This window comes from Elephas maximus, chromosome 4, assembly GCF_024166365.1.
Source record: "Elephas maximus indicus isolate mEleMax1 chromosome 4, mEleMax1 primary haplotype, whole genome shotgun sequence".
Lineage (NCBI taxonomy): Eukaryota > Metazoa > Chordata > Mammalia > Proboscidea > Elephantidae > Elephas > Elephas maximus.
The window spans coordinates 52,466,396-52,494,054 of NC_064822.1; the positions used below are offsets into that span (position 1 = coordinate 52,466,396).

Here is a 27,659-nt window from a genome sequence, read left to right on the forward strand (position 1 = left end):
TCCACCTCCAGTCAGGTTGACCCTAAGCATCCTAACACAGGAAGGCCATATTTTTAGGCAGCAGCAGGTTAGGTACCAAGTAGGAAGCAGAGGTGCTCCAGACATGGTAACTGGCCCCTCCCAAGGTCTTCTCCTTTCTCCTGTGCTCTCTGGGACAAGAGAAGACACGAAGCTTGACTCACCTTGAAATCATTTTCTTTGGCAAAATGAAGGATCATGTGTCTCCTCTCTCTAGTAGTATTGGTGGCATCGAAAACCTGATAGGGAGACAGAAAGGCAGGCAGTGAAGACGAATCTAATTTGAGTTCAACAATATTTAGCAAAAACCCCAAGTAGGTCAGGTAGGCCTGTCACCTCCATGAATAAGCCAAAAATGTTGGTTCAAGAAGAGATTGTGCCCTGCCCAAGGCCTCTCCAGGAGCATGCCAGCCCTCCCCTCTCCCACTGCCCACAACTCGGAGGGACAGAAGGGGACAGGGTGGGAACAGTTATTTAAAACAAACAAAAAGTTACATGCAATGGGAGGAAGATGTATGGGGAAGATCCACTAGCTACTGTGGCTGGCAGCTCCCCCAGGTCCTCCCAGCCTTGGTGGGTAGTGGCCTAACTGCACATGGAGAAGGGAGTGAGCAGAGCACTCCAGCTGCTGTGTCGAGTCCACCCCCACCAACCACCTTGCTAAGCCACTGTACTGCCCTAACCTCGTGGTTCCCTCAGCCCTTGGGGCCAGTGGCACTTGTCCCTGCTTGTGATGCCTCAGCAATGGCTCTTGGCACTTCCTCAGGCCAATGTTTACATTTACTCTCTTGAGGATGCCAACCTGATATGGGATTAAAAATAAAAAGCAAGACCATGGCATTCCCTAGACTTACCGCAATTTGGCCCCCTTCCTGTGTCAGGTACATTTTGACATCTCTCAAGGCCGCTAAGGCACACTGCCTGCAACATGCAAGAAAGAGAAGCCAAGCATTAGGGAGGGCCCATCTGGATTGGGTAAGTCCCAGTGACCCGCCTCACCAACCCCAATAAACAGAGTAACTGCAAGTTCTGTCTCTAAACTGCCCAGCGCTGTGGCCAAGCTCGCCAAGCCTTCCTCGGGGTTAGCCCCCTGAGTCCCAGAGGCTCCCCAGGGTGAGGTCCAGCGTGGAAGTACTTCAGTCACCCTCAGGAAGTGGTGCTCATGCCTGGATGAACAATGGAATCCCCTGGGGGCTTTCAAAAAACTGATGCCCAGATCCAATGAACAACTTCTAATTGAACTGGATTGGGGTATGGCCTAACATGGGGATTTTTAACAAGCTCCACAGGTGATTCTACTGAACAGCTAGGATTGAGCACTATTGCCCTAGGGTTTGATGATCACCTGTGCTTTAAAAAAAAAAATCCTTCCCAAATGTAAACAGATAGTTTTCAGTGAACATTATTTTGATTATTCTTAACAAGGTAGTATTGCTGTTGCTCTGTATCCCATCAGCTGAGTTAGAAGATTTGGGATCACATTAAAGCAAGGAGTCTCAGACTGGCCCAGAAGCTTGTCCTAAGCTATACTGTAGCAGCTGCTGCCAGCAGAGCTAGGGCCAAATCTGACAGCCATCAACCCTATCTAGATAAGCCAGAGGCCACAGAGCCACACTGCAGGCCAGCTTTCTCTTCCCCTTATAGAAAATGTTTTAAAAAGGCATAGCAAACCAAAACCCAAAGCCTTCAAGGCAGCTTATGTCTCACTTTCGCACTCTCATGGCCTCTTCATTCTCAGGGCGAAAGAAGTCATAGGAGCTGTATTTCTTCACAGCCTCCCGGCGATACTCCCCGACGTTGAACACTGTGGATGGAAAAGGCCAGCATGAGATGACCAAGCAGGATGAAGGGGCCTACTCACAACTGGAAACACAATCTCAAAAACAAACAAAACCCCACCAGTTTGAATTGGGTCCAGTCTCTAAGCCCAGTCACACAACATTGTGGACCACAGATTGAGACTGTAACAACAGGGTCAGTCACAAGTCTAGTGAACACAGGGGTGATGATTCGGGCCAACAGTCTCCAAAAGTGAGTGGGTCTCACACCCACTGCCAGGTACAACCCAGCTGCTCTTCTGCTGACTCGGCAGCCAGAGCCAAGGTTGTTGCTGTTGTCCGGTGTCATCAATTTCCAACTCTTAGCGACCCCAAATGACAGAGTAGAACTGCCTCCTAGGGTTTTGTAGGCTATCATCTTTATGGGAGCAGATCGTCAGGTCTTTCTCCTGAGGGGCCTTAAGGTAGGTTCGAATTGCCAACCTTTCAATTAGCATCCAAGTGCTTTTACTGCTACGCCACAGGGGCTCCTTCAACGTCAATAAGGCTATTTAATTCTATTTTCCCTAGTGCGTTTAATATGGATTGGGCACTCAGTATGCGTGTAGCACCATGTTAGGCACAGCGGTGGAGAGAAAATTTAAGAACTAGTCCCCATCCTCAAGACATTTCCCATCAGGTTGGGAAGAGTAGACAAAGAACCAAAGAATATAACCAAGAGTACAGAGCACTGTATGACAGTGAGTAGAGAAATATTACAACTAAGTGCTATGGGATTTTAAAGGAGAGAGATCTGCATGGGCTGAGGTGGTCAGAGGGGGCTTCATCAAGGAAGGGAAACCTGAATTGGGCAGGATTCAGAAGAGTGGGAAAGAGGAGAGCAGCAGTGACAATAAAATCCCAACATGAAAGGGCATGTGTGCAGCAGAGACAGGTGACACAGCTGAAAGGGGAGGTGGGATTAGAATCCGATACAGGCAGACAGGCCAGCCCCACAGTAGTTCTACACCATCTGTACCAGCAACTGGAAATGATTTTTTTTTTTTTTTTTTCGGTACACAGTAGAGCTGCCCCCACAGAGTTTCCAAGGAGCCCCTGGTGGAGTTGAACTGCCATCCCTTTGGTCTGCAGCCATAGCACTTAACCACTATGCCATCAGGGTTTCACAGCATTCAGTGGATCTACCCAGCCTTACCTTTTGTTGGGACGCCAATCCAGTTGAGGTAGCGAGTCAACTTCTTCGAGATGTAAGTCTTCCCCCGGGCTGGGAGGCCAACCATGACAATCACTGTAGGGGAGTTGGTCAGCTTCGGCCCGCAGGCTGTAAAGAGCAAAAGGAGGTGTCGTTAACGAAGTGGTGAAAGTTGGTGAACAGAGTCCTATGCCCAACAACAAACTTTAAAGAATTTTCACAGAAGCAGCCTTATTTCATTCCCCATCTCAAAGCGCCCAGTATTTCAGACTCAACCGGGACTAGGGCCCCCTGGTGGCCAGAGCGTCTAAGTCACACCTCACAGTTCTATCTTGGTTTCAGGGTCTGAGTCCCAACACCAAATTCCCAACCGGATACCCAAGTGCCCTGGACCCAGCCAGGGAATCTTGTTATTAATGCTACAGTGGAAGAGCACTCCTCAAGGATGTGGGAAAAAGCATCACCAACACCAATAAAGGCGAGGCTAACAGTAGGAGGCGGAGGTTTCCAAGTGCGGTATGTAAGCTGATGTGGCAGGCATGAATGGGACATGGGAGGCAGGCCCCCAGAGAGCCAAAACAGAGAGAAGCCAACCATCAATTCCCGAACTTCCACACAGTAGGTCTGGGTGAACTTTCTATAAAAATATATTTTTTTAAGAGGACAATTTTAAAAAAAGAATTTATCAAAAGAAAGCAGACCCACCCGTTACCGTCAAGTTGACTCTGACTCATAGCAACCCCATAGGACAGAGTAGAACTGCCCCACAGAGTTTCCAAGAAGCACTTGCTGGATTCAAACTGCCAACCTTTTGGTTGGGAGCCGTAGCACTTCACCACTATGCCACCCAGGGTTTCCAAACGGCTCCCAGTGAAGGCTGATGGATAAATTCCTCCATCCCTGAGACTCTCATGCCCTTCCCTGATACTCCCCTTCCCTGCTGCCAAGTTCTGATTGATGCCAGAGCCCCGATGAATGAAAGGCGGGTCAGAGGGCAGGGGGCCTGGCTAAGACCCAGGCAGGGGCCTGGCTCCACCATTCATCTCTGGGAAACCCAGAGGCTTTTGCTTGTGAATTTCTTTGCTTCAGTTACTGAAATACAGGCCCACGTTCCTCAGAATCTCAGTAAGACAAAATGCCAGGGAGGGAGGTTTCCAGGAGTTTTAAAAAGAACCCTGTTCTGGGAATGTATGGCACAGTATTTCCTTTGCTGTCATCTTGCCCCTGAGATGAACAGGCAGCTCCCACATCCTAGTAACAGGAGTGAGCAGGTGCCCTTCCACTGGAAGCAGGAGACCCGCTGCCTGACAACTCCCAACCCGGGCAGAGCTGCGGCTCTGCAAGGCTGCGCTCACTGGCTGCCGAGATGGGCCAAGCCCTCCTTATCAGCTACACGAAATCGCTTCACAGGTGGAGTGGAGGCCACACAGGGTGCAGAGAGACCTATTAAAGCTCTACCCCAAATCTGCCCACAAGTCAGAATTAGAAAGAGGCTCTGATATGCAAGTATAAGCTGGTGAGTGTCAGTGTGGGGGAGGAAGGAAAGCCACCAACATCATCGCTGATAGGCGCCTTGCCTCCTGCACGGATTAAGGAGGAAGCCGCTGGGCATCCCATCACGGTTCCATGCTCAGCCTGTTGACCAAGCTGAGACACATGTTCAAACGCCCACTGTGCTATTCTGGGATCTGTTTCCTAGACTGCAGGCTAGGGTAAGGAGGAAGCAAGCATAATAGACAGGGGGCTTTGGATTGTTTCTTCCCCAGTATTTTTAGACCATTCAGTGGGGAGGAGGTAGAAAGGCTATCAGGAGACATTCAGGAGCCACAAAAAAGCATTGGCCAGTATTCCCTGGGCTTCCAGGGACCTTGGAGCAAACAAGTTCCTAGAAAACAGAAACATTTCACTGCCCAGGATGAGACAGCAGGGGTACACACATGACTGGTACCAATGGGCTTGCGTATGTCCCAAGGGGCAAGCAGAGAGATGACAGTCTCCCTGAAAACCAATGGGAACATAAGACAGACCCTGTTGTGTCCAGGATGCATTCTGGCAGCTGCAGCCGACACATCAGAAAAGTGACAGTGACTGCTGAAGTTTTCTCACTTGTGCCAGGAAACAATACCCACTCCACCGATCCTTCCCCCAAGGCAATGGCTCTTCCCCCTGGTTTAACGGATACCCCCCCCACCCCCCCCACCCCCCACCCCCCTACCCCATGCCATTGCTCTCAAGAGCATTAAAACATGCTCAGGGACAGGGGCATATGCATACACACTCAGCTGTGCACATGCATAAGACATTTTTATTGGAATAATGCCAAGGAGCCAGAGGTAGAGGATGGGCGATGTATCAAATTGGGGATTCTGTCTATCCACTAATCTTATGGACAAATCTCCTCTAAAATTAGACACTCTGAGGGGGGAAAAAGGCCGTAAAAGGCACGATGGAGTACCTAAAGCCAGGAGTTAGGGTTGAATTTCAAGCCCAGACAAACCATCACTCCCTTACTTGGCAAAGCAGAAACTTTATCGTAAACGCTAACCTCAAAAAGAAGGAGCTACGTGACTTGTGCAGTCCTGGTGGTGTAGTGGTTAAGAGCTCGGTTATTAACTAAAAGGTCAGCAGTTCAAATCCACCAGCCACTGCTTGGGAACCCTATGGGGCAGTTCTGCTCTGTCCTGTAGGGTTGCTATGAGTCAGAATCAACTCAACATCAACAGGTTTGGTTTTTTTTTTGGTTTAAGACACTTGTGTTCTAGAAGCAGGTAAGTTACACTTCATTAAAAGTTCAAAAGGAAAAAATGAAAGGGGCTGTTTATGACAGGCAAACCAAGGACCAGTTGCCATCAAGTAGATTCCACCTCATGGCAACCTTGTGTGTGTCAGAGTAGAACTGTGCTCCAAACCAAGAAGGGATCCGTAAATGCCTAACTGAATTTAGAATGTTGCATCTTTACAATAACCACCACCACCTATTCCAACCAAGCCAAGTGCAAAATGAAAATGGCACACAAAGACCTGCTTTAATCCTGTGGTTACACTACTGCCCTAAGAAGGTCTCTCTGGGAAGCCAGCTTAACATGCTAGGCCCTCAGGAGAATGGAAGGCAGGAAACATCAGCACAGAAAGGGATCAGGGGAACTTGATTGTTGTCTACTGGGCACAATCCCCTTCTCTCTCCTGTTATCAGATCAGCCTGGTGCATCCTAGGAGTCTGCTTATTAATATCAAGAATTAACATCATAAGTGAGCTTGACTCAGGGAAGGGGGGGAAGGGGGGGTGGACACAGGGACTCAGCTTTCCAAAAGCTCTTTCAAATGCCTTCTGTACTATCTGATTGCTACTGAGTACATGCATTAATTTGTGTACATATTTAAACTAATGTGTAATCTTGTCTGGAGAGTGGCCTTCCCAACCTGGGATTGAGCCTTTTAGCCCATCATGTGACAAACTCGGGAGGCAAAATAAGAACAGCACAGTGGTTAAGACTGCAGGGTCTGGAGTCAAGCAGTGTTCAAGATTCAAAGCCTGGCTACCACTTCCTTGAACCTTGGGCAAGTTACTTAATCTCTCAGTGTCTTAGTTTCCTTTTCCGTAAACTGAAGGAATGCCTCCTAAGGGTTGTTGTGTGGATTAAATATAACGTTAAAAAAAAAAAATTGCCACTGAGTCAATTCCAGCTCGTGGCATCAGAGTAAAAAAACTGTGCTCCATAGCATTTTCTTTTCTATTTAATTGTTGTAAAAATATATATAACACAACTAGACAGTGCCCGGCTGCCACTAATGACCGTTCCAACCAGGAACCCAAAAGATGGTCCCAGAGCTCTGGTGGAATAGTGGTTAAGAGCTACAACTGCAAACCAAAAGGCTAGCAGTTCAAATCCACCAGCCACTCCTTGGAAACCCTATGGGGGCATCCTACAAGGTCTCTATGAGTAGGAATCAACTCGACAGCAATGGGTTTATTGAGGGTAGAATGGGAGAAAAATGTAGAACAAAACTCAAATTTGTTTAAAAAAAAAAAAAAAAGGCCAGACTTACTGGACAGGTAGAGACTAGATGAACCCTCAAGACTATCGCCTTGAGTTACTCTTTAAACCTGGAACTCAAGCCACTCCCAGAGGTCACCTTTCAGCCAAATAATAGATTGGCCTGTAAAATAAATAATATCACCCATGAATACTGTACGCCTCAAAATAATCATCTAGAGGAAACCAGATGGTTAACATTTACCCTAGACCAAAGAAGAGAAGGCTAGGGGGGACAGGAAAGCTGGATTAATGGAAACACGACAACCAAAATGAAAATACTGAGAATGCTGATACATTGTGAAGAACGTAACCAATGTCACTGAACAATACATACAGAAATAGTTAAATGAGGGCCTAATTTCCTGTGTAAACTTTCATCGAAAACACATTAAAATACATATTTGTTAAATACACACACACACACATATATATAAATGACACGATATTTGTCAATTGCTCCACAGGGTTTTCAGTGGCTGATTTTTCAGAAATAGATCACCAGACCTTTCTTCCGAGGTACCACTGGATGGACTGGAACCTCTACCATTTCAGTTAGCAGCTAAGTGCATTAGCCATTTGCACCACCCAACAGAATACATGAAAATGCTTAATACAATGCTCTCGATCAGTCTCAGCCATTCTGGCTATCACTATTCTACCACTATTCCAGACATTCGACAACTAAGACTCACAAATCAAGATTGTTGCCTGAGGCCACAAAGCAAAAACAGTAAGTGACAGAATCAGGGCTCAGCCTAAATCTTTTTCACTTGAAATCAGGCCTTTGAACAGGTTCAGAACAATTCAGTAACTGCCCATGTAAATGAGGACTGGGAAGCGCAAGCACTGCATAGCAACCAAATCTGTTGGCTATTGGTTTTGACCTGAGGAGGAAACAAACAGCGGTGCCTGCTAAAAGTCCATGGCAATGGGTGTGGTTGTTTTTGTTTTTTTTTAAACACAGGAAATTGGATTATTGGCAGGCCTGTAGAGAGCAACACACATTCAAAGCAGCACAGTTGGCCGCCATCTTTGAGCAGAGCACTGCTGTTTATTTCCTAACCCACTGCCATGGAGCCGATTCTGACTCATAGTGACCCTACAGGACAAAGCAGAACTGCCCCACAGGGTTTCCAAGAAGCGCCTGGCGGACTCGAACTGCTGACCTTTTGGTTAGCAGCCGTAGCTCTTAACCACTATACCACCAGGCTTTTTTCTTACTCGAGGCAAAATCCACAGCAACAGATTTGGTTGCTTTGCAATGCCTAAACTGCCCTCCTTTACATCAGCAATTACTGATCTGTTCCTGAACATCTGTACTGGTTCGAAGCCCTGCTTGAAATCCTCTAAGTGCTCTTTCCTAAACTAGTGGTTTTCAGCCAGTGGCTAAACCAAGGAAATCACCTGAGGACCTTTAAAAACTAGGAAGCCTGGCCCTCATCTCAGGCAATTCTAACTTGGTTTGGGGTTCAGAATGGGTTTAGTTTTTTGTTTTCAAAACCTTCCCAAGCGATTCTGATGTGCCGCCAGAGCTAAGAATCACTACTATAAACTGTAGTGGCCACCGACAGATAAGGTATGGCTTTCTCTTGAACATCCCCATCTCTCTTCAAGTTAGAATATCAGCAATGGGTTTAATCTCCTTAAGGACATGAAAGTCTTTGCATCAGTGTTTGAATACTAAATCGATCTTTCTTCCCTGCTGGTCTAGTCTAAATCCTTGAGCAAAGATTAATTACCACTTTACCTCGTTTCAGAATAATAAACAAATAACCTCTGCAATGACCACTATCAACATCTCCTTCACACTCATCGATGGTGGTGACTATCTAATGCCCACAAGCAGCAAACCTTGTCGCAGGACCCACCACTTGTATGGAATCCCTCATACCCCAGTGAAGTAAACAGTAATGTAACCCACTTCACAGATGAGAAAACTGAGGTTCTGAGTGGTTAAACAACTCATCCAGATAACGCAGAGGTTCTCAATTTTTAGTGATAATAAAGAGAAAGAATAGCCGGCTCTTGCCAGCCATTAATTCACTTCCCTGTCGATTAAGTGCTGGCTCACAAGTCCAGTAAGTCTCCCCAAGTTATGGTTTGCATTTGAAGGAAGCTGCCAGTTTAAGAAATATTTACCACAATGTTGGTGTAGCAACCCCCAAAAACCAAACCCACTGCCACAGAACCAAATCCAACTCTCAGAAACTCTATAGGACAGAGCAGAACTGCCCCCACAGGGTTTCCAAGGCTATAAATTCTTAAGGAAGGAGACTGCCACATCTTTCTCCCAAGGAGCGTCTGGTAGGTTCAAACTGCCAGCCTTTTGGTTAGCCACTTAACCCCTGGGCCACCAGGACTCCCTGGTGTAGCAACAAGGCACACAATTAATGCGCTTCAGAGGGGGAAAGTGTCATCGAACTAATCAATCTCAGGCTTTTTGTTGCTGTTTTACTGTTCCCTGTTTGAACAGAATGTTCTCCATGCCCTCCTTTAGTTAATAAACCTCAGAGGAATCTGCTGTAGATGACTCATAAAGACAGTAACAGCTTTAGGAGGAGGAAGAAAACCCCATCCAATGATCCAGTACATTAGAAAAGAGGAGAGGAGGGGAAGAAAGGGATCAGGAAAGACACCAGTAAGAAATATCCTCTTTTCTCCATTCCAGTGAAGACTATATAAGCTGAAAAAGGCACCACTACTTGAAATAAGGACATGTCATAAATACCCGGGCTGCAGACATTTTTATAAGAAAGAATTTCTATAAAAAAGAACTACATGCAGGGATTCCAGGAGTGGGCAAGGATAAAGGACTTAATCCATCAGCTTTAGGCACTCCCCCTTGCTGCCCCGCCCACCCCCTCAAGCTCAGCAGGATTTTTAGGTAAATCCCTCTTCTGCGTGTGAGACGTGCTGGCTCACGGAGTCTAATGGATTGGTTTCTAAAGCCCGAAGGAAAAAAGCATCGTGTTCTCACAAAATCACACTACTGAGCTAATGCCAACCAATCTCAGTGCCCTTCGCAGAAGCTCAGAACTCAGTCTTTCCTCCCAGACCTTGCACCCACCACCTTGAACCTATGGGGACTATATGTGTGTGTCTGTGTACATGCGCACATACAAACACGCAGGCACAGATATAAAACCAACCTATATTTGCAGGACCAATTACAGCTTACTAAAAAAATAATGTTAGTATTATTCAAAAGTAAAAAGGGGATGGTGGCTGCTTCTGCATCTGGCCTTGGCAAATCTCCAAATTTAAGGAGTTGCATTCCACACTACCAACGTGTTTAGAAAGAATAAGAGATCTGGGGAAGCCTCAGTTTAGTGAACTATTTACAATAGCATATCTGAAAGGGTTAAGGATTAAGAAATCATTTCCAGGTCTGCATACCTCTCAGCCCTTCACTACCTTGTAAAGAAGCTCACTTCTGAAGGGAGAAAAAGACTTGCATTACCGAAGGGCCCCCAAGCCTTTGCTACCAGCAGAGGAAGACAAGCTGGTGGAGGTGTGGCTATCCAGTGTGTCAGGGAGCACCTTGCCAAGTCCCCACCCCACAATGACCACGCGAGCAGTGAGTACCACGGGGCCCAGCTCTCCCGGCCTCCCCAAGAGCAAGTCTGGGAGGGGCAGGCGGGGATACCAGTGATCAAGACACCGGCAAAGCCAAAGGCTCCCTGTCACATCCCGCGGTATCACGTCTCTGCTTAGAAACGTGGCAGCACAGAAACTCAACAACACGCCTCCCGCTCAGGCGCCATTAAATGACTAAAAGCCACCTCAAACGGTGTGTACCTCGCCCAGCACTGCAAACAGGGAACAGTTGCGTTCCAGACACCAAACACCTCAATCTTATTCATCTGACTGGCTCAGAGGCGAATCTCCCTCCTTGACAGTTTAACCTGGAAAAGGCGACGTTCGCCTTCTAATCATTCTAATAGCACTTTTAAGAGGAGTCTCTGTGTGTGTACAAAGCTAGGAATGGATTCCCAGATAAAACTTTCCAAAGCATTTATGGTGGAAGACAGATGAGATCGGGGAAGACCAACTGCCAGCAAATTCCAAGTACGATGGAGTGTGTGTGTGTGTGTGTGTTCGTGCGCGCGCGTGTGTATGTAAAACTCCGCCAACTATGCAGTCATGTATCGACTAACCCCCTCCAAAACCGAGGGTAAAGGCTTGGTTTCAGGTGGGTCTTCCATCGCTCCCAGCACCGGGGCCCCAGCAGTCACTGCTGGATGAACCACGAGGGCCCAGAGCCCCTAAAGAAAGACAAAGAAGAAGAAAATATGAACACAGAGATAGAAAGAGAGAGGTAGTCGGAGACTGAGAAAGGAAGGTAGAAAAAGAAAAGGGGTAGTGATAAAGATATGGAGAAGAGGCACCGGCCGCCGAGTCACGAGGCCGGACTCCGCCCGGCCCAGCGCTCGGGGAAGAGTGACCTGGCGAAGGGGAGATTGTGGGCCATCTTTCCAAGTTACCCGAGTGAATGGCTTTCGGCAATATCCTGCGTTTCCCACCCCCAGCCACTCCCGAACGCTGGGTCCGCGGCGATCGCCATTTCCGGGTTTCCTCTTTCGATTTCTGGAAAGCGCCGCCCGTCGCCGCGCACCGCCCCCCCTCCGCCCTCCCCTGAGACGCAGACTGAGGCCAGCGGCTCGGCCCCGCCGCCACAGCGCCGCCCGACGCCCAGCGAGGGAAGGCGCAGCGCCGGCCCGGCACCTGCCCTCCGCATGCGCCCTCGCCGCGCGCGGTCCACTGCACCACCTCCCCCGGCCCTGCGCGAGGCACGGCGAGACCCCAATCGCACCCTCCGCCGGCCGCTCCGCGAGCCCGAGGAAAAGCGGCGGGGCGCCCAGCACTCCCGGCCCCGCGGGGACAGCCCTGCTCAACGCGCTCCAGAGGAGGAGAATCCGCACAAAAGCGTCTCTTCGGCGCTGGCCACACAATGGCCCCTTGCTCTCCACGCGGCGCGCCCCACCCCTGCAGCCCGGACTCGGTGCACATCTATACTCACATCTGGGCAACGAGGGGCGATGGTCGATAGGAATCCATATCTTCTGCACTCGGCTCTGAGTCAGCTCCAAGGGCATCTTCACTGCCTAGTCTCGGGCGGCCCTCCAACCCTCACGAAGTACTCAAATTTGGGGGAGAAGGCGGCCTGCTGACCTCAGGAAACAAAGAGAGGATGCCTGCGCGGGAGCACGGTCCCCGGGCGCTCTCCCTTAGCGCTGCTTTCTGAAAAAGTGCTTTGTGTTAAATAATTAACGCTGGCAACGTGTGTGAGGCTCCGCACCACAAGCCGCTGGAAGAGGGATGGGGATACAGGAGCTGCACTTGCAGCGCCCACAGGGTCGGGCTTGTGTACTTTGGGAAGCCCGGGCGCTCGCACGCCGGGAATGCTCCGGGCGGCGTGACAGCCGCGGTCTCCACCGGGTATGGCCGGAATGTGCACCAGTTGCGAGCCTGCTGCGCTTCGCTTCCCCTCCTGCTCGTCTGCCTCTCAAGCTCTGCGAGGATGCCCCGCGCACCACTGGTATTTTTAAGAGTTGAAGCCGGCAGGGCGCACACGTCAGTCTTGGGGCGGGGACACATTCTTTTGGTTCCGGCCCCTTTTCACGTGGGGGAGAAGAGGGGGGTGGGGAAGCCAGGAGGCGTCCCTCTGACGCCCCCTACAGGCCCTTGAGAGCAGCGCTCCCTGCTCCTGCAACCCAGACCCAGTCCTGACTAACCCCGCGCTCCCACTTCTGATAACCCCCTAAAAGTAAGGCGGGACCACGTCCAGCCCTAGATGACGGTCTCTTAACTTCTCTAGCCTCCTATTTATCCCCTAAGGACAACTGACACAACTTCTTAGAATAATTCCAGTCCGTCGCCTCAACTGCTGAGAGGAGAGAAGCTGCGCTGTTCCTTGTGGTCCATGGACCGCCCTCCCCTCCGCAACAGAACAGAATCACCTGGGATGCTTGTCAAAATGCATCTTGGTGATACAGCCTCTCTGGGAGTGGGGCCCAACACTCTGCATTCTTACGTAACATGCGCCCCGGGTCAGACACAGCCTAGTTGAAGACGCAGGTTTAGGGATAAAGGTTCCAGCGCAGGAGGAGGAGGGTGAGGGAGAGTCTGCTACCCTAGAGGGAAACTGGAGGGTAGGATACTGAGAGCACCTGTGGGGAAGAGCTCTCAGGGTCGTTCCTTGCCTACAGGTGTCCCCTAATAATAGCTGAGTCATCACCCACCACGACCCCCGCTACTACCGCAGGAAGAGGACTTCCTTGGTCCTTCGTTCACACCTCGCTCACTTTCCTGAATCCCTCAGAAACCTTGACTTGTGCTGAACTTGCTCCCACCACACTCAGCCCCAAGACCTGGAGGCCAGGCTCCTGCGGGCTGCCTATGTTGCTGGGCATGAGGGGGACGCAGGAAAGCCTGGGAGGCTAAACTGACAAGCTCCACATTTTGTTTTCCACACTCACCAGTTACCGAATAGTATATAAACCTTTTTCTCTCCTAGTAAAAGAGTAAATAAAATGAGCCACCAATCTGACTTGAAATGCATCATTACCTGACTAAACGCCCAGGAGTAACTATCGGGAGGCGGGCACCTTGATTATGCAAACCCCTAAAATTCATGACATTTACCAGCACAGCTCTAGATCTTTTCCTCACCAATTTTTGGGGTATGTTTGTGTGTGTGTGCGGGGCCCTTTCTAAGTTTCCGTTCCTCTCAGTTTAGCATCGATTCGCGACATCTGACAGTCGTGTAGTCAGATTAGTCCTGGTCTCGTCAAGATCTGGGGTGCTTTTAGCGGGGCACTGTCGTCTGCACGGTTCTATTACATTCATGTGAGGCTAACGGGCATCACGTTAGCATGCAATGCATAAGTACAGAAGCGCTGCCCTGCAGAGAGATGCATATTTCAAACTGAGGTTATGCTGTGATTGGGAGAGAAAACAGCTCCGCTCCCAGAAACATACACTTCAGTGGAAAAGCAGGAGCAGAGGCTGCCACACGTAGCTCACGTCCCGCATGCCTCGGCTGGGAGGGCGCCCGCACCCTGGCGGCAGCTGCGGTGCAGCGCCCCAGCGGCGGTGCAGGGAGGGGGCGGCTGGGACAGCTGCTCCCGCGCATGCTCCACCTCCTGAGCCTCCTCTCCCAGTCCCCCTCACCACAGCCCACCCTAGGACTCTACCCTGGTAAGCATCACCCTCTAGGCGGGTCCCGGGATGTCTCCCCAACCCCACAACCCGGGACCCTGCCCCGTGCCGCCCCTCCCGGGAGTCCCTGCTTTCGGACAGCTTTGCTGACTGTCTGGTTTCGAGTGCTCAGGCAGCTGTTCAGAAACCTGAGTGCATTGCAACTGGGCTTGTTTTTCTGCAGTGGGAGCAAATCCCAGAGATGACACCCTATAACTCCCAAAGGACAGTCCAACTCCACTCTGGAAATAAGAGTGGGCTGATTCTAAGAGAAAAACAGCAGCAAGCAAGGCCTGCACAAGGAAAAGTTCCTGCCCCCAGGGGTTAGCTGGGGTCAGGTGAGGGAGGGAGGCTGTGCATACCGAGAGCACTTTACCCTCCACCACCTAGCACTTGCCTCTCATATAATAACCATGTACATGCGTTCCAGCTTTCCCATTGGGATTTTCTGCCCAAACTTACAGGCAAAGCAAGCGAAGGAGGTGTCATTCCTTCCTCCCTCCAAACTTGCAAACTGTAGCTAGGTTCAGCTGAGAAGGGTGTGGGGGACACACCAGAGGAGACACATCTTTAATCTCATGGCCTAGACAACAGTACCTGACCAGGGGTCAGCTCTTAGGGCAAGGGGCAGTTCGTGTTCCATTTGCACTACCCCTGGCACTTTCCCTGCCTGTATGTCAGTAATTCCCTGGGAGTCCATCTCTCCAAAGTAAAGACTAAATTCTTCACAGTCACCTCTTGCACCAGATATGGATGCAGGCAAATGGATGTTAATTTAATCGTCCCCCCTGCTTCTGATATGGACATGGCTGGGAATATGTGGAGGATAAGGGTGAACTAACATTTGCTTAAAAAAAAAAAAAAAAAAAAGGCCAGCTAGAATTCCTTGTGATGTTTACAGCCGTAAATTAGTGTAGAGTCCTAATGGGAAATACAATTGCTTCACTACAAAATCATTTAAGTACACCCAACCGGTTCAGAGTTTACCGGTTTAGACACCCTCTTAACTTTTCCTCTAGTTCCGCTCATGGCCCCATCTTGACTCCACCTGTCGCCCTCCAGCCCTTTCACCAACTTCTGTCTCCAGCCTAGAGAGCATAACTGCATTCCTCAGAAGACAGAATGTAAAAATTTCTTCTATACAATATTTTTATAGCCGTGACTACTCCAAGTACTACAGGAGATTGTCAATTTTTCTTAGATTCTGTGATTCATGGCCCTAGAAACTATTAGACATAGATGAAACCCTTAGGAAAATCCAGTCAACCCTCATTTTATGAGTGATTAATGGTGGTTTAGAAATTACAGAAGTCAAGTTCTGGGTCAAAGGTCAAGGAACGAAGCCCCTCAGGGAAAGGTTTGGGTTTGGGTTTTTCCTAACACAGACAGCAGATCCAGAACAATTGAGCTCTGTGTCAGGAATCGGCAGAGAAAGACCATCATTGTGTAGAACGAGACAGGAGCAGAGCAATTATTTAAAATGATACTCTAGTATATTCATTTATTAAGACCTTACCAAGTGCCTGGTGAGGTGCTTATGGAGGCTGATTCATTCAGGTAGATTTGGCCTTGGAGAAAGGAGGAGAGAAGTGAAAAAAGATGACCTTCTGTCTTCCCCTTCTCCTCTGATACCCAGTGTCATCTAACCCGTACCCCAATCCCAAATGCTACTGTAACAACAAAAAGCAACCCCATTTCCATGATCCTGTGCCAGCTAGCCAGACTTAAACCGTGCTAATGCCTACCTCCACCCCAGTGAGGAAATGAGAGAGATAACAATCTGCACCAGGCTGTGAGCAATCAGAAGTCGCTAATTAGACACAAAGTGTCATTACTTGTTCCCTTGAAAAATCCCATGTTTGACAGGGTAAAAGGAGGAGAAGCCCTGGTGGTACCTCAGTTAAGCACTGGGCTGCTAACCAAAAGGTTGGTGGTTCAAATGCACCCAGCAGCTCCGTGGAAGAAAGACCTGGTGATCTTCTACCATAAAGAGTACAGCGTAGAAAGCCCTACAGACCAGTTCTACTATTGTCACATGGGGTCGCTATGAGTCACCATGACCCAACAGCACACAACAACAACATGAGAGGGTGAAGTGAGATAACTGACTGAATCCAAACCCTGTATCAACACCCATGCAAAGGGAGGGAGAAGGGCGGTTTGGTTTTTCTCTTCTTTATTGTGGTGAAAACATATATACCAAAACATAAGACAATACAACAACTTCCACATTTATAACTCATTGACATTTTTTACATTTTTCATGTTAAAAAAAAAAACAAACCCAGTGCCGTCGAGTTGATTCCAACTCATAGCAACCCTATAGGACAGAGTAGAACTGCCCCATGGAGTTTCCAAGAAGCGCCTGACGGATTCAAACTGCCAACCCCTTGGTTAGCAGCTGTAGCACTTAACCACTACACCACCAGGGTTTCCATTTTTAGGCCACCATTATTGCTATCCTCATCCAAAACATTTCACCACCATTAACATAAACTCAATGACCTCCCCCAACAAACCATCTCCATTTCCCTCTCCCCCCAACCCTGGTAACCATTAATAATCTTTGGCTTCTATAGATTTGCTCATTTCATGAAAGTGAGATCATACAGTATTTGTCATTTTGCAACTGACTTATTATGGGTTTGGTTTTTTTTTTTTTTTTTTTGGTTATTATGGTCAACATAATGATTTCAAGGTCATCCAAGTCGTAGCATGCATCAGAACTTCATTTCACTTTATAGCTACACAATATTCCATTGTATGTATATATTCGTACTACATTTTGTTTATCCATTCATCTGTTGATGGACATTTCAGTTGTTTCCACCTTTTGACTATTGTGAAAAGCGCTGCAATGAACACTGGTGCACAGGTTTCTGCTTGCGTTCTTGCTTTCACTTCTTCTGGGTATATACCTAGGATTGGGATTGTTGGGTCATATGGTAATTCCATGTTCAACTTTTTGAGGAATCACCAAACTGTTTTCCACAGTGGCTACACCATTTTACATTCCCACCAGCAATGGATGACGGTTCCAGTTTCTCCACAACCTCACCAACACTTCTTATTTTGCATTTGATTGATCATTGCCATTCTAATGGGGGGTGAGGTGATATCTCATTATGGTTTTGATTTGCACCTCCCTAATGGCTTTTTTTTTTTTAATGGCTAATGCTGGTGGCAATGCTGGTGGCATAGTGGTTTAGTGCTATGGCTGCTAACCAAAGGGTCGACAGTTCGAATCCACCAGACGCTCCTTGGAAACTCTATGGGGCAGTTCTAATCTGTCCTATAGGGTTGCTATGAGTTGGAATCGACTAGACGGCACTGGGTTTGGTTTGGTTTGGTTTGGTTTGGTAATGGCTAATGATGTTGAGCATCTTTTCATGTGCTTGTTGGCCAACTGAATATCATCTTTGGTGAACTGTCTGTTCAGGTCCCTTGCCTATTTTTTTGATTGGGTTGTGTGTCTTTTTGTTGTTAAATTATAGTTTTATATATATTTTGGATATTAGGCCTTTATCTGATATATGGTTCCTGAACATTTTCTTCCAATCTGTAGATTGTCTTTTCACCTTGTTGATAAGGTTTTCTTGTTTTTTGCATTTTAATAAAATGTTTGTAACGCATACATGAATCAGAGATAGAGACTGTCTACACAATGCCACATCAAGGGTTTGAAATTCCAATTCATTATCATTTCTACAAATGCTATATGCTTTTTTCCTCTAATCAAGTGGGCTTAAATGTTTCATAATTGGCGTTACAACCACCATCTGGCATTGGGTGAATCAACTCAAATTGTATAACTTAAGTTCCACCAAACTGTTCAGCAAGTTTCCATTTCCCTCTGCCCAATCCATGTTACTACACCTCCTGCAGCCCTTTCTTTTTTTTAAGGCACATCATTAAGCTTGGGGCCATGCTCCTAAAGCTCTCAGCTGGGGTTTCATATCTAGCATCACACTTTGCCTACTGCTTTGACAGTATTTTACACTCCTTGTAAACAACCTCAACCAATATCAAGGCATATATCCTATTGAAAAGTATTATTTCATGACTTTGAAATATTTTTATTTTTTATAAAAGTTACACTGTAGTCTAGGAGTCCCTGGGTGATGCAAATGGTTAAGCACTCAGCTACTAACTGAAAGGTTGGAGGTCCAAACCCACCCAGAGGCACCTTGGAAGAAAGACCTGGCAATCTACTTCCAAAAAATCACCTATTGAAAACCCTAGGGAGTATAGTCCTACTCTGACAAGCATGGGGTTGCCATGAGTAGGAATTGACTCAACAACTGGTTTTTTAATACTGTATTCCAGTCAACAGTATTGTACCAATGCCAACTTCCTGGCTTTGGTCTTTTACTACTGTCATACACGATGTCACAATCGGGGGAAGCTGGGTGAAGGGCTCAGGGACTCTATGTACTACCTACTTTTGTAATGTCTTGTCATTTCAAAATAAAAGCTTAAAAAGATAAATTTTGAAAAATCAATTGTGGCTTAGTTTACTCAAATTCTGAAAAAATACATAGATTGTGTAGACTCAGGCGTTGAGGAAAGAAGAAATTAATGGAAAGGTAGTCAAGGTATTATAGAGCTCTGATGATTTACATGTGTTCCTAATACTTTTGCTTCTTGCAAATTACACACACACACAAATACACACAAATGGAATTTGCATGAATCCTGCACCTGTGAAAAAACAGAATCGAGCTCAACCTGTGCTTTAATTTGGGGGATGAGTCTATTTCTGGGCTTTATGTAGATCTCTGGGAGAATATCGGTGGGTTTGTAGTCTTTGTCACCAGACTGCATGTTTAAGACAAAATAAAGAAGAGATGGTCACAGAGAGTTCTGCCTAGGCCTCCAAGAGGTTTCTGAACCTGTCCCTCTGAGGTGAAAGGTGGCACAAAGATGAGCAACTACTCAAGAAGCTCACTATCCTGGTACACATGGGTCACCCTGTCCATCTTCTTCCCAGCATGTATTAAAAAAAAAACTAACAGGAGCTGTACGTCAGCCAGTCTACAAGAAACAAGCTTGCGGTGCAGTAAGTTTCTCTTTATATATGGTCTTTGTGGCCTTGGGCTTATAATTCTGCCAAAACACATGGATGGGCCACTATCTTACAGGGATTGGTTAGTCTACTGTGTAAATAAGGTGCATAAAACCCTTGCGGGGATTGGTTGATTATATGCAAAATGAGTGACTTTTTTAAACAAATTTTTTTTAACTTTGGTGAAAGCGTACACAACAGAACATACACCATTTCAACAATTTCTACATGTGCGATTCAGTGACATTGGTTACATTCTTCAAGTTGTGTTAGCATTCTCACTATTCTTTTCCACATTATTCTACCACCAGTATCTTCATTTGTTTCTTCAAATAGTATGGTTTATTCTGATGGCTTTACATTTTTTGAAATTTTATTTATTTTGTTGTTGCTGAGAATAGATACAGCAGAACATATACCAATTCAACAATTTCTACATGTACAATTCAGTGACGTTGATCACATCCTTCGAGTTGTGCAAAGTGAGTGACTTTTGGTCTACTGAGGGGATTGGTTAGTTCGTGGTCTTCTTGCGGGGCCATGCCTTGAAATCGATAAGGAGCTTGCTATATAAGCAGCTTACCAAAGATGTTTTTAGAGACAGACACGGGGAGAGAGAGAAGGAGCTGCAACACTGAAGACAGCAAGAAGCAGGGTGAGACGGCAAGAAGTGGTGAAGAGACACAGAGCCTGGTGACAGTAGGCCTGAGTAGGCCGGGTGAAATTAGGCCAGAGCAAAGGGCCTACCTGCGGGCACAGCCGAGAAAGATCTGAGAGCTGTCTTGGTTGGAAGCTGTCCTCACTGATGAACTGTGTATTGTCTCCTGAGTTGTTACTGTTACTTCTGAGTCGATCCTGATTCCGAGTTGCACTGTTACTTCCCTAATAAACCATTTAACTGTAAGTAGTTTGTGAGTTCCGTGAGACGTTGCAGCAAATTACCGAACCCCCCAAAAAGAGGAAGAGTACTGAGGGGAGGGAGAGTAGTTGGTGGTAGAGATGATGGAGTGGTACAGCAGCTTGGAGAAGTTGGACATTTAAGACATCTTTAACCTCCACCTCATAGGAACCAGCTTTGTGCTGATTCTTACTAAAGAAATTATTCGTTTAAAGCTACGAAGGAATTTCAATGATCTCGGGTCCAGCCAGGGAAGAGAAGTAGGTGATCAAATAGCTGTCCTCATGGTGTAATGCCAAGCCTCATGCTGAGAATTACAAAGAAGTATCCCCCATATATAAAAGCTTATAATTTAATACATGTAAATGTATTAGAATAAAAGTAGGAAACTATGAGAGAGGTGTTATGTAAGAATATGCCAAACGCAAGCTAAGGATCACTTCATGTCGGGATAGTAAGACAAGCTACCCCATAATTAGAAGTAGATCAACCAAGAATTTCATATCCCTTTCATTGTTCTTCAGGTTTTCTCTACTGAGTCCTAAGACAAGCACAGACAACCGAAAGTCAAAATCGCTCATTTCTTTCTATCTTCAACAAGTATTCACCGTCAGCCAGCTATACCAGGGGCTATAAAGTCAAATAAGAATGGTCCTTGTCAGAATTACGAATTCAGTTTGGAATTTCATAGTATCTCCCCAACACAAACACACACACACATTTTGTCCTTAGATTTGATGAAACTTAAGCTCAGATATATTAAATGAATTGCTTAGGATCATATAACTAATAAGTCAAGGAATAAAAAACAAGATTTTCAGGTAGTCTGGTATATTCTTTCAAGTTTCTCTCAATTAAATCACTTTCCAACTAGAACACTCAATCTCCTCAATAACATTGGCAACAAAACTTTGGATTCAAGTGTTTTAGATAAGAGTCTGTAAGTTAACTAATGTGGAAATGAGAAAAAGAATCATCCTAAGAAATTATTACTTAGAAGACTAATATTTACAAATGACCCCACCATGTAAAGTGCTACTTCACACATGGGAACAGAAAACCAGCCTCTCAAAGAGATTCACAGGGTCCTTTATGCTTCAGCAGTCACACTTGGAGAGTCCTTCCACCTTGTGATGCAGAAAAGTCACAGTAAAGTCAATTTAAAAGGAAGCAGCAGTTTTATGGAATAAAACTGAATCAGCATTAAAAAAGAAAAGAATGTGGAGGAAGTTTTGGGCTTTTGTGTACTTCTCAATAGTTTCGGAAATACCCTAACTTATTAGTAAAGGGAAAGAAGAGAAGAAATACGCCTAATTTCCATCAGTATTCAAGTTATTAGGTACATCTCAAAACTCTGTTGTTAAAAAGTACCTTTTTATGGGATAGCCTACCTCATGCAGGCATTCATGATATGACATTTCCACAATCCGTAGAGCAGCACTCTACTATGTGAGCCACATACACAACTGAAAATTTTCTAGTTGCAGGAAGAAACAGGAGAAACAATTTTAATAATATATTTAGCCAAACATATCCAAAATATTATCATTTCAACATGTTATAAATATAAAAAATATTGAGATACCTTACATTCTAGTTTTGGTACTGAATTTTAAAAATCTGGTTACATCTCAAGAGGTTACGAATCCCTGACCTGGTTTGTAATGAGAAGGGAGCAAAGGAGATACCAAAGGCAGGACCTTACATCTGAGATAGGTTTCAAACTATTTATTTGCCACCACCCCTTCCCAAAACTAAAAAAAGAGGGTGAATCAAAAAATTTATTCTGGAAAATCCCTCTCGAAGGTGTGAAAACAAGAGGTAGGTGGGGTAAAGAACAGCAGGATATCAGAAACTGTAACCACACTATATTATGTTAAAAAAAAAAAAAATACCCATCGCCGGCAAGTTGATTCTGATTCTGACTCATGGCGACCCCGTATGTTACAGGGTAGGGTTTTCTTGGCTGTAATCTTTACGGATGCAGACTGCCAGGCCTTTCTTCCATAGTCAAGTGCAAACCAGTTGTGTAACCTTGTAGTAAGGGGCCCTCATATCTTGGAAAAAAAGTTACCTTCTGAGCGAGAATAAATTAATAACTTATTGAGAAACTGATGTAACAGGCTACCTTGGCCCATGATAGTAGCAATTATAATAGCTGGCATTCTCTTTTCTCTGTTCCACCATGTACAGTAGCCTTCTAATGATCACGCACCTTCTATAACAGAGAGAATTTGCTGGTAAGCCAACCTAAATATTCTGACTCACAATTGTGATCCTCCTGGAAATGTATCACATTGGAATCCTAGTTTATATATCATACTCATTCTCTTTTACCAGTTTGGTTTGTACCTCAGTCTTCTAAGCTTGACTGTCTATGGGTACACTGCCAAAATCCAGCTTCTACAGAGGAAACTCTTCGGACAAAACCCTGGGCCACAGTGACCTCACACAGATATGGCTAGCCACCCAGTGAGGTGTGGCTGAGGGGCTGGCCAATTCGCTCCCTGACATCTCAATCTTGCTTCTTTTCATTGTAAGCCATGGAAATATACCCTAGAATATTTGTGCCTTTGTTTCCCACTAGAAACATTTCTCAGCAACAGTATTTTGTAGACACAGGCACAAAATATTGATTAAAAAAAAAAAAAATCCAGAACTCTGGTAAGACCCAAATAAATTGATATAACAGCTCTAGGTAAAGCTGTTATGAGGTAGATGAGACCATGGCTGCTACTAATCTCTAACCAAACCAACCTGTTGCCGTTGAGTTGATTCCGACTCATGGAGACCCTATAGGACAGAGGAGGACTACCCCACAGGATTTCCAAGGCTTTAAATCTTTATGGAAGCAGATTGCCGCATCTTTCTCCCAAGGAGTGGCTGGTGGGTTCAAATGGCCAACCTTTGGGTTAGCAGCAAACCGCTTTAATTGAACCGCTTTAATCCCTATGCCAGCAGGGCTCCTAACTAATCTGTAACCCCGTTGCCCATTGCCATAACAATCAATATTGCTTTGTTTAACAGTTTAAGGAAAGACAACAATCCCAGCTCCACCCAAATATGGGGGGCTCAGCTTTTAATCTGCAGGTAGCCACTTACCACCCTTGTCAGGGATGGTATAACCCATTTCTCACCTGGCCCTATGCTCCCATCCATCCTCCAACTCACCAATAACTTCTTTGATGTTAAAAGATGGTGCATGAGGAGAGAGAGACGGAAGGATATATGAAAATAGGGGTATTAAACTTGTCAAAGTCAGGACAGTTTACTAGACAAGGAAAAGAGGATGCTAGAAAGAATAGGAAAAAGCGAACCCAATAGACTTGAGATGAATGGAAATACACCTTCAGTCCAGACCTCTCCGTCAACAGTGTAGGTCTGACATCCAGCTGTCAGGCTTCATTGGGAGGCCTCCCAGGCATCAAACATGAAGGGTGAAGGGTGAGAGAAAGAGAAGGCGTTAAGAGCTTTAGGACCTTCAACAACCCATTTCACATCAAGTCACAGTTTCCTCAACTCTAAAATGGGGACAATATCTCTCTAATAGGGTTTTTGTATGAAAAGCACACAGCTGAGTGCCTGGCACATAGTAGTGCTCAATATTTGGTACAAGAACTGTGTGCAAACTGAACCCATCAGCTTCCCACAGAATCTGCATCTCTTCCTGAACTCTCTAAACCAGTTGGTGGCACCTAAGCTAGAAAACTGAGTTTCCCTGACTCCTCCACTGCTTCCTCTTTCTGTCCCATTCCATACAATTCAGTCAAACCTATCACGTATTTAAAGGTTCCGTTTCCTGAGGCAGACTGCCAGTTACTTTCCAATATCCACTCTCCTCATCTTCCTTCGCTGCAGAACCCCAATATTTAGCTGTCTAACTAAATCTTTTTCTGGACCTCCAGGTTAGATATGGCCAAGTGACGAAGTTGAGGCTATAGGAGAATGCTCCAAGCTCCAAATAGCTTCACTCATCTCCCCACTAAGCATCTTCCTCTGCTACTGCAACAGCTTCTCAATGAGGAGCAGGAATTGTGTTTCCTAACAACAAGCTTACTGCTCTCCTTCCAGACCACGTCCTTCCTATGGAACCACAGAACTACAAGGGCCCTTGGCTATCTCCTCCTAGGTCATCTTCCCACTGCGTTTACACACTCCCTCCCCAACAGCCCTCACAAGCAGCCTCAGCTTGACCTTCTGGCTTCAGGTTGCTTGTTCCATTATTAGGCAGTGCTATAGGGTCGCTATAGGGTCACTATCAGTCAGAATCAACTCGACGGCACTGGGTTTGGTTTTTTTTTGATACTGGTTAGAAAGATACATTTTACACTGAGCCAATTTTATCTTCCTATAACTTTCCTCCACTGGCTCTCATTCTGTCTGCTGGAGCCGTACAAAATAAGCCTGTGCCCTCTTCCAACAAGAGAAGCTTGCCCTCAAACATTTGTAAGTGGCTATTGTGTTCCCATTAAAAGGTGCATTCTCCTGACAAAGGAGCCCATTCCTGGACTTTAAAACAGCATAAACACAGTTTTCACATGGCACATAGCTAAGTGGACCAAAAGAGTGAATTTGCCTCATGGTATGGTGTTAACAGAATCAGGTTCTATGAAGAGCTAAGTGTTGAGTGGCACTATTAGACCTACGGTAAATACCAAAATGAGCTAGTGACTCAAAATTATTAAGACAAAAATTATAGGAAACCTGTGACTAACCTAGGTTTACATACTCAACCACTACGAAGCAGGCTTGTCTCATCTCCAAAGCTTACTCCAGTGGGAAAAGGGAGCAGGGAAGAGATAGCGTGGTGTGGGGATGAGAACGTGGGCTGGGAGTTAGGAGACCTGGATCCTGGTTCTGACCCTGTCTAAACCTAGTCATAGGACTTCCCATTCCAGACCCCAGTTCCCTCATCAGCTGATGAGGCGTCTAACCACAGCTAGATGGTCTTTAAGCATCTTTTCTACTTCTCCAGCAGCAAAGACCAATGAGCCTAATGTTCAAAATGAAACAGAAATTGGAACTTTATAGTAATTACTAGACTATTGGTGACTTAAAACAAGGACAGCTATTCATCCTTGTATCACTGGAGCCTACCACAGTGTCAGGTTCACAGGTGTTCAAAATACCTTTGTTTAGTGAACAAACCATCATACCTGTAATGTACTGACTCACACCTCATGGATGGGAGTAGCTTCCATAAATCCTCTAGAAACCACAAGGTTCTGAGGTACATAGATGGCCACTCCATGTGACCATCGGCTGGTTCATCTGTAAAATGAGGATAATAACTGCCCTGTCTACCTCAAGAGGTTGTTATGAGGATCAAATCTCTTTGAAAAACTGCACAGTTGTTAGTAAATACGTAAGAATTAGCATTTCTTAATTGAGCAGGCCCACCCCCAGGCTGGTGGTTTTAGATGTCTGAATGTTGTTGTTGTTAGGTGCCATTGAGTCAATTTTTCACTCATAGTGACCCTATGTGACAAAGAAGAACTGCCTCATAGGGTTCTCTATGCTACAATCTCTTCAGGAACAGATCACCAGGTATTTCTCCCATGGAGTCACTGGGTGGGTTCACCAAACTCTTATTTAGGAGCTGAGCACTTAACCATTGCACTACCAGAGATCCTTTGATGTCTGAATAGATGTTCTCGAATCTTTACTGCTCTGTGATTCGGTCTCCTCAACAGATCAACTCACACACTCCCCCCTCAAGAGTGAGTGGTAAAGCCAAAATCAAATTGAGGTTCCTAACCCAGGACTTTGGTGAGAGCAGTGACTGACAACCAGACCGACCACCTTGTGACTGGGAAAGCACACCACGGTGCTCAGCAGAGGAATCATGCAGTTGAGAAAGTGGGGAACGGGCACTATGTTGCAAGGCCTGCTCACATGGGGTGGTGCAGACAGTGTGGCGTCGTGCAAGCCTGTGATTGACAAATCAGAACAGGCACTCTTTCCCTTCTCTGTTCCCTCTCGTAAGTCTTATTTCTCGCAGTGGAAAACATTCTAAAACTAGAGCTTAATCAAGCCTCCCCTCCACCCCTGCAAAAAAAGCCGATTTTGGAAAGAGATGCTGACTAAATGTTGCAAAACCATCCACAGCTGGGCTGTATTAATACATGTGTAGCATTCAAATTACAGAATATGACTGTAATGGCCTATGATCAGACCAAATTGAAGTATCACGTTCAGTTCTAGTGACTCCTTTTAAGGAGAACTTTAACAAGCTCATATACCTGCAGAGAAGGACAATCAGGATGTTGGAGACATCTGGAAACTGCCTGTGAGGAATAGTTAAAGAACAGACATGTGATAAAGAACAAGACAAGGAGATAAAATGCTATTTACAAGTAAAGGAGGAGCTGCCCTGCATTCTGTGTTGTTCCCGTGAGCAGAAAGGAGATTGCTGACTAGAAGGTAGACAGAGAGGGCCATCAGCTGTCCTACAGTGGACAACAATGGTACAGGGACCGTAAGTGCCTGCCCCATTATGATTCCCAGCAGCAGCCAGACTCTCATCTGTCAAAAACGTTGTACACGGGTTCCCACAACAGCTTACAATGAAATTAGCTGGCTTCTGACTACCCCTGCACATCAGGGACCCTAAGATTCTGTGGTTGCCCAATGCCCAGTCCTAGCTCTGCCTCTCCTATCAATGGTGACTTTGCACAATCACTTCCCTGCACTGCAAGCTTGGAACGATCTCAATGGTCCTTTTCCATTTTAAATGTTAGAACTGCAATAGTAAGTAAATCTGGGTATCAATCTGCTGATGTAGCATTTAGTCATACATTTGACCAACTTGGATAGTCAAAGGGATGGCAGCCAACTACACAGGCTGGGTGAGGCATTCTTTTGACGAGTCCCTTGGAATGCAATGGCTCTTGAGTGATTCCTGCTGATGTCTCAATTTTTTTTTTAATATTTTATTGTGTTTTCAGTGAAAGTTGGTTTCTTAGCTATCACATGCTGCTACAACAGAAATACCACAAGTGGATGGCTTTAACAAACAAATTTATTCTCTCACAGTTTAGGAGGCTAGAAGGCCAAATTCAGGGCACTAGCTCTAGGGGAAGATGTTTTCTCTCTGTTGGCTCTGCAGGAAGGTCTTTATCATCAATCTTCCCATGGCCTAGGAGCTTCTCAATGCAGAGACCCCAGGTCCAAAGGACATGCTCTGCTCCTAGCTCTTCTTTCTTGGTGGTAATGAGGTCCCTCTCTCTCTGCTTGCTTCTTTGTTTTATATCTTAAAAAAGACTGACTCAACAACACACAGCCTAATCCTGTAGATTGTGTCCTGACTCATTAACATAACTGCCTCTAATCCTGACTCATTAACATCATCGAGGTTAGTATTTACAACACATAGGATAATTATATCAAATTACAAAATGGTGGACAACCACACAATAACTGGGCATCTTGGCCTAGCCAAGTGGACATATATTATAGGGGGACACAATTT

The 27,659-nt window shown here is 45.9% G+C and overlaps 1 protein-coding gene across 8 annotated transcripts in view; it reads right to left on the bottom strand.

Moving 5' to 3' along the window:
- PFKFB3 (6-phosphofructo-2-kinase/fructose-2,6-biphosphatase 3) overlaps nt 1–27,659 on the bottom strand; it is a 98,734-nt gene that overhangs the window by 18,663 nt on the left and 52,412 nt on the right. For 3 of the 8 annotated variants that reach the window (XM_049882030.1, XM_049882032.1, XM_049882031.1), the window contains exons 1-5: nt 11,510–12,036; nt 2,992–3,117; nt 1,726–1,822; nt 873–939; nt 183–257 (exon numbers count right to left, since the gene is read on the bottom strand). In XM_049882030.1, coding sequence (XP_049737987.1) covers nt 183–257; nt 873–939; nt 1,726–1,822; nt 2,992–3,117; nt 11,510–12,035 — 891 coding nt within the window. In that variant the 5' untranslated portion in view covers nt 12,036. The other 5 variants (XM_049882034.1, XM_049882033.1, XM_049882037.1 and 2 more) reach the window with 5 other exon arrangements.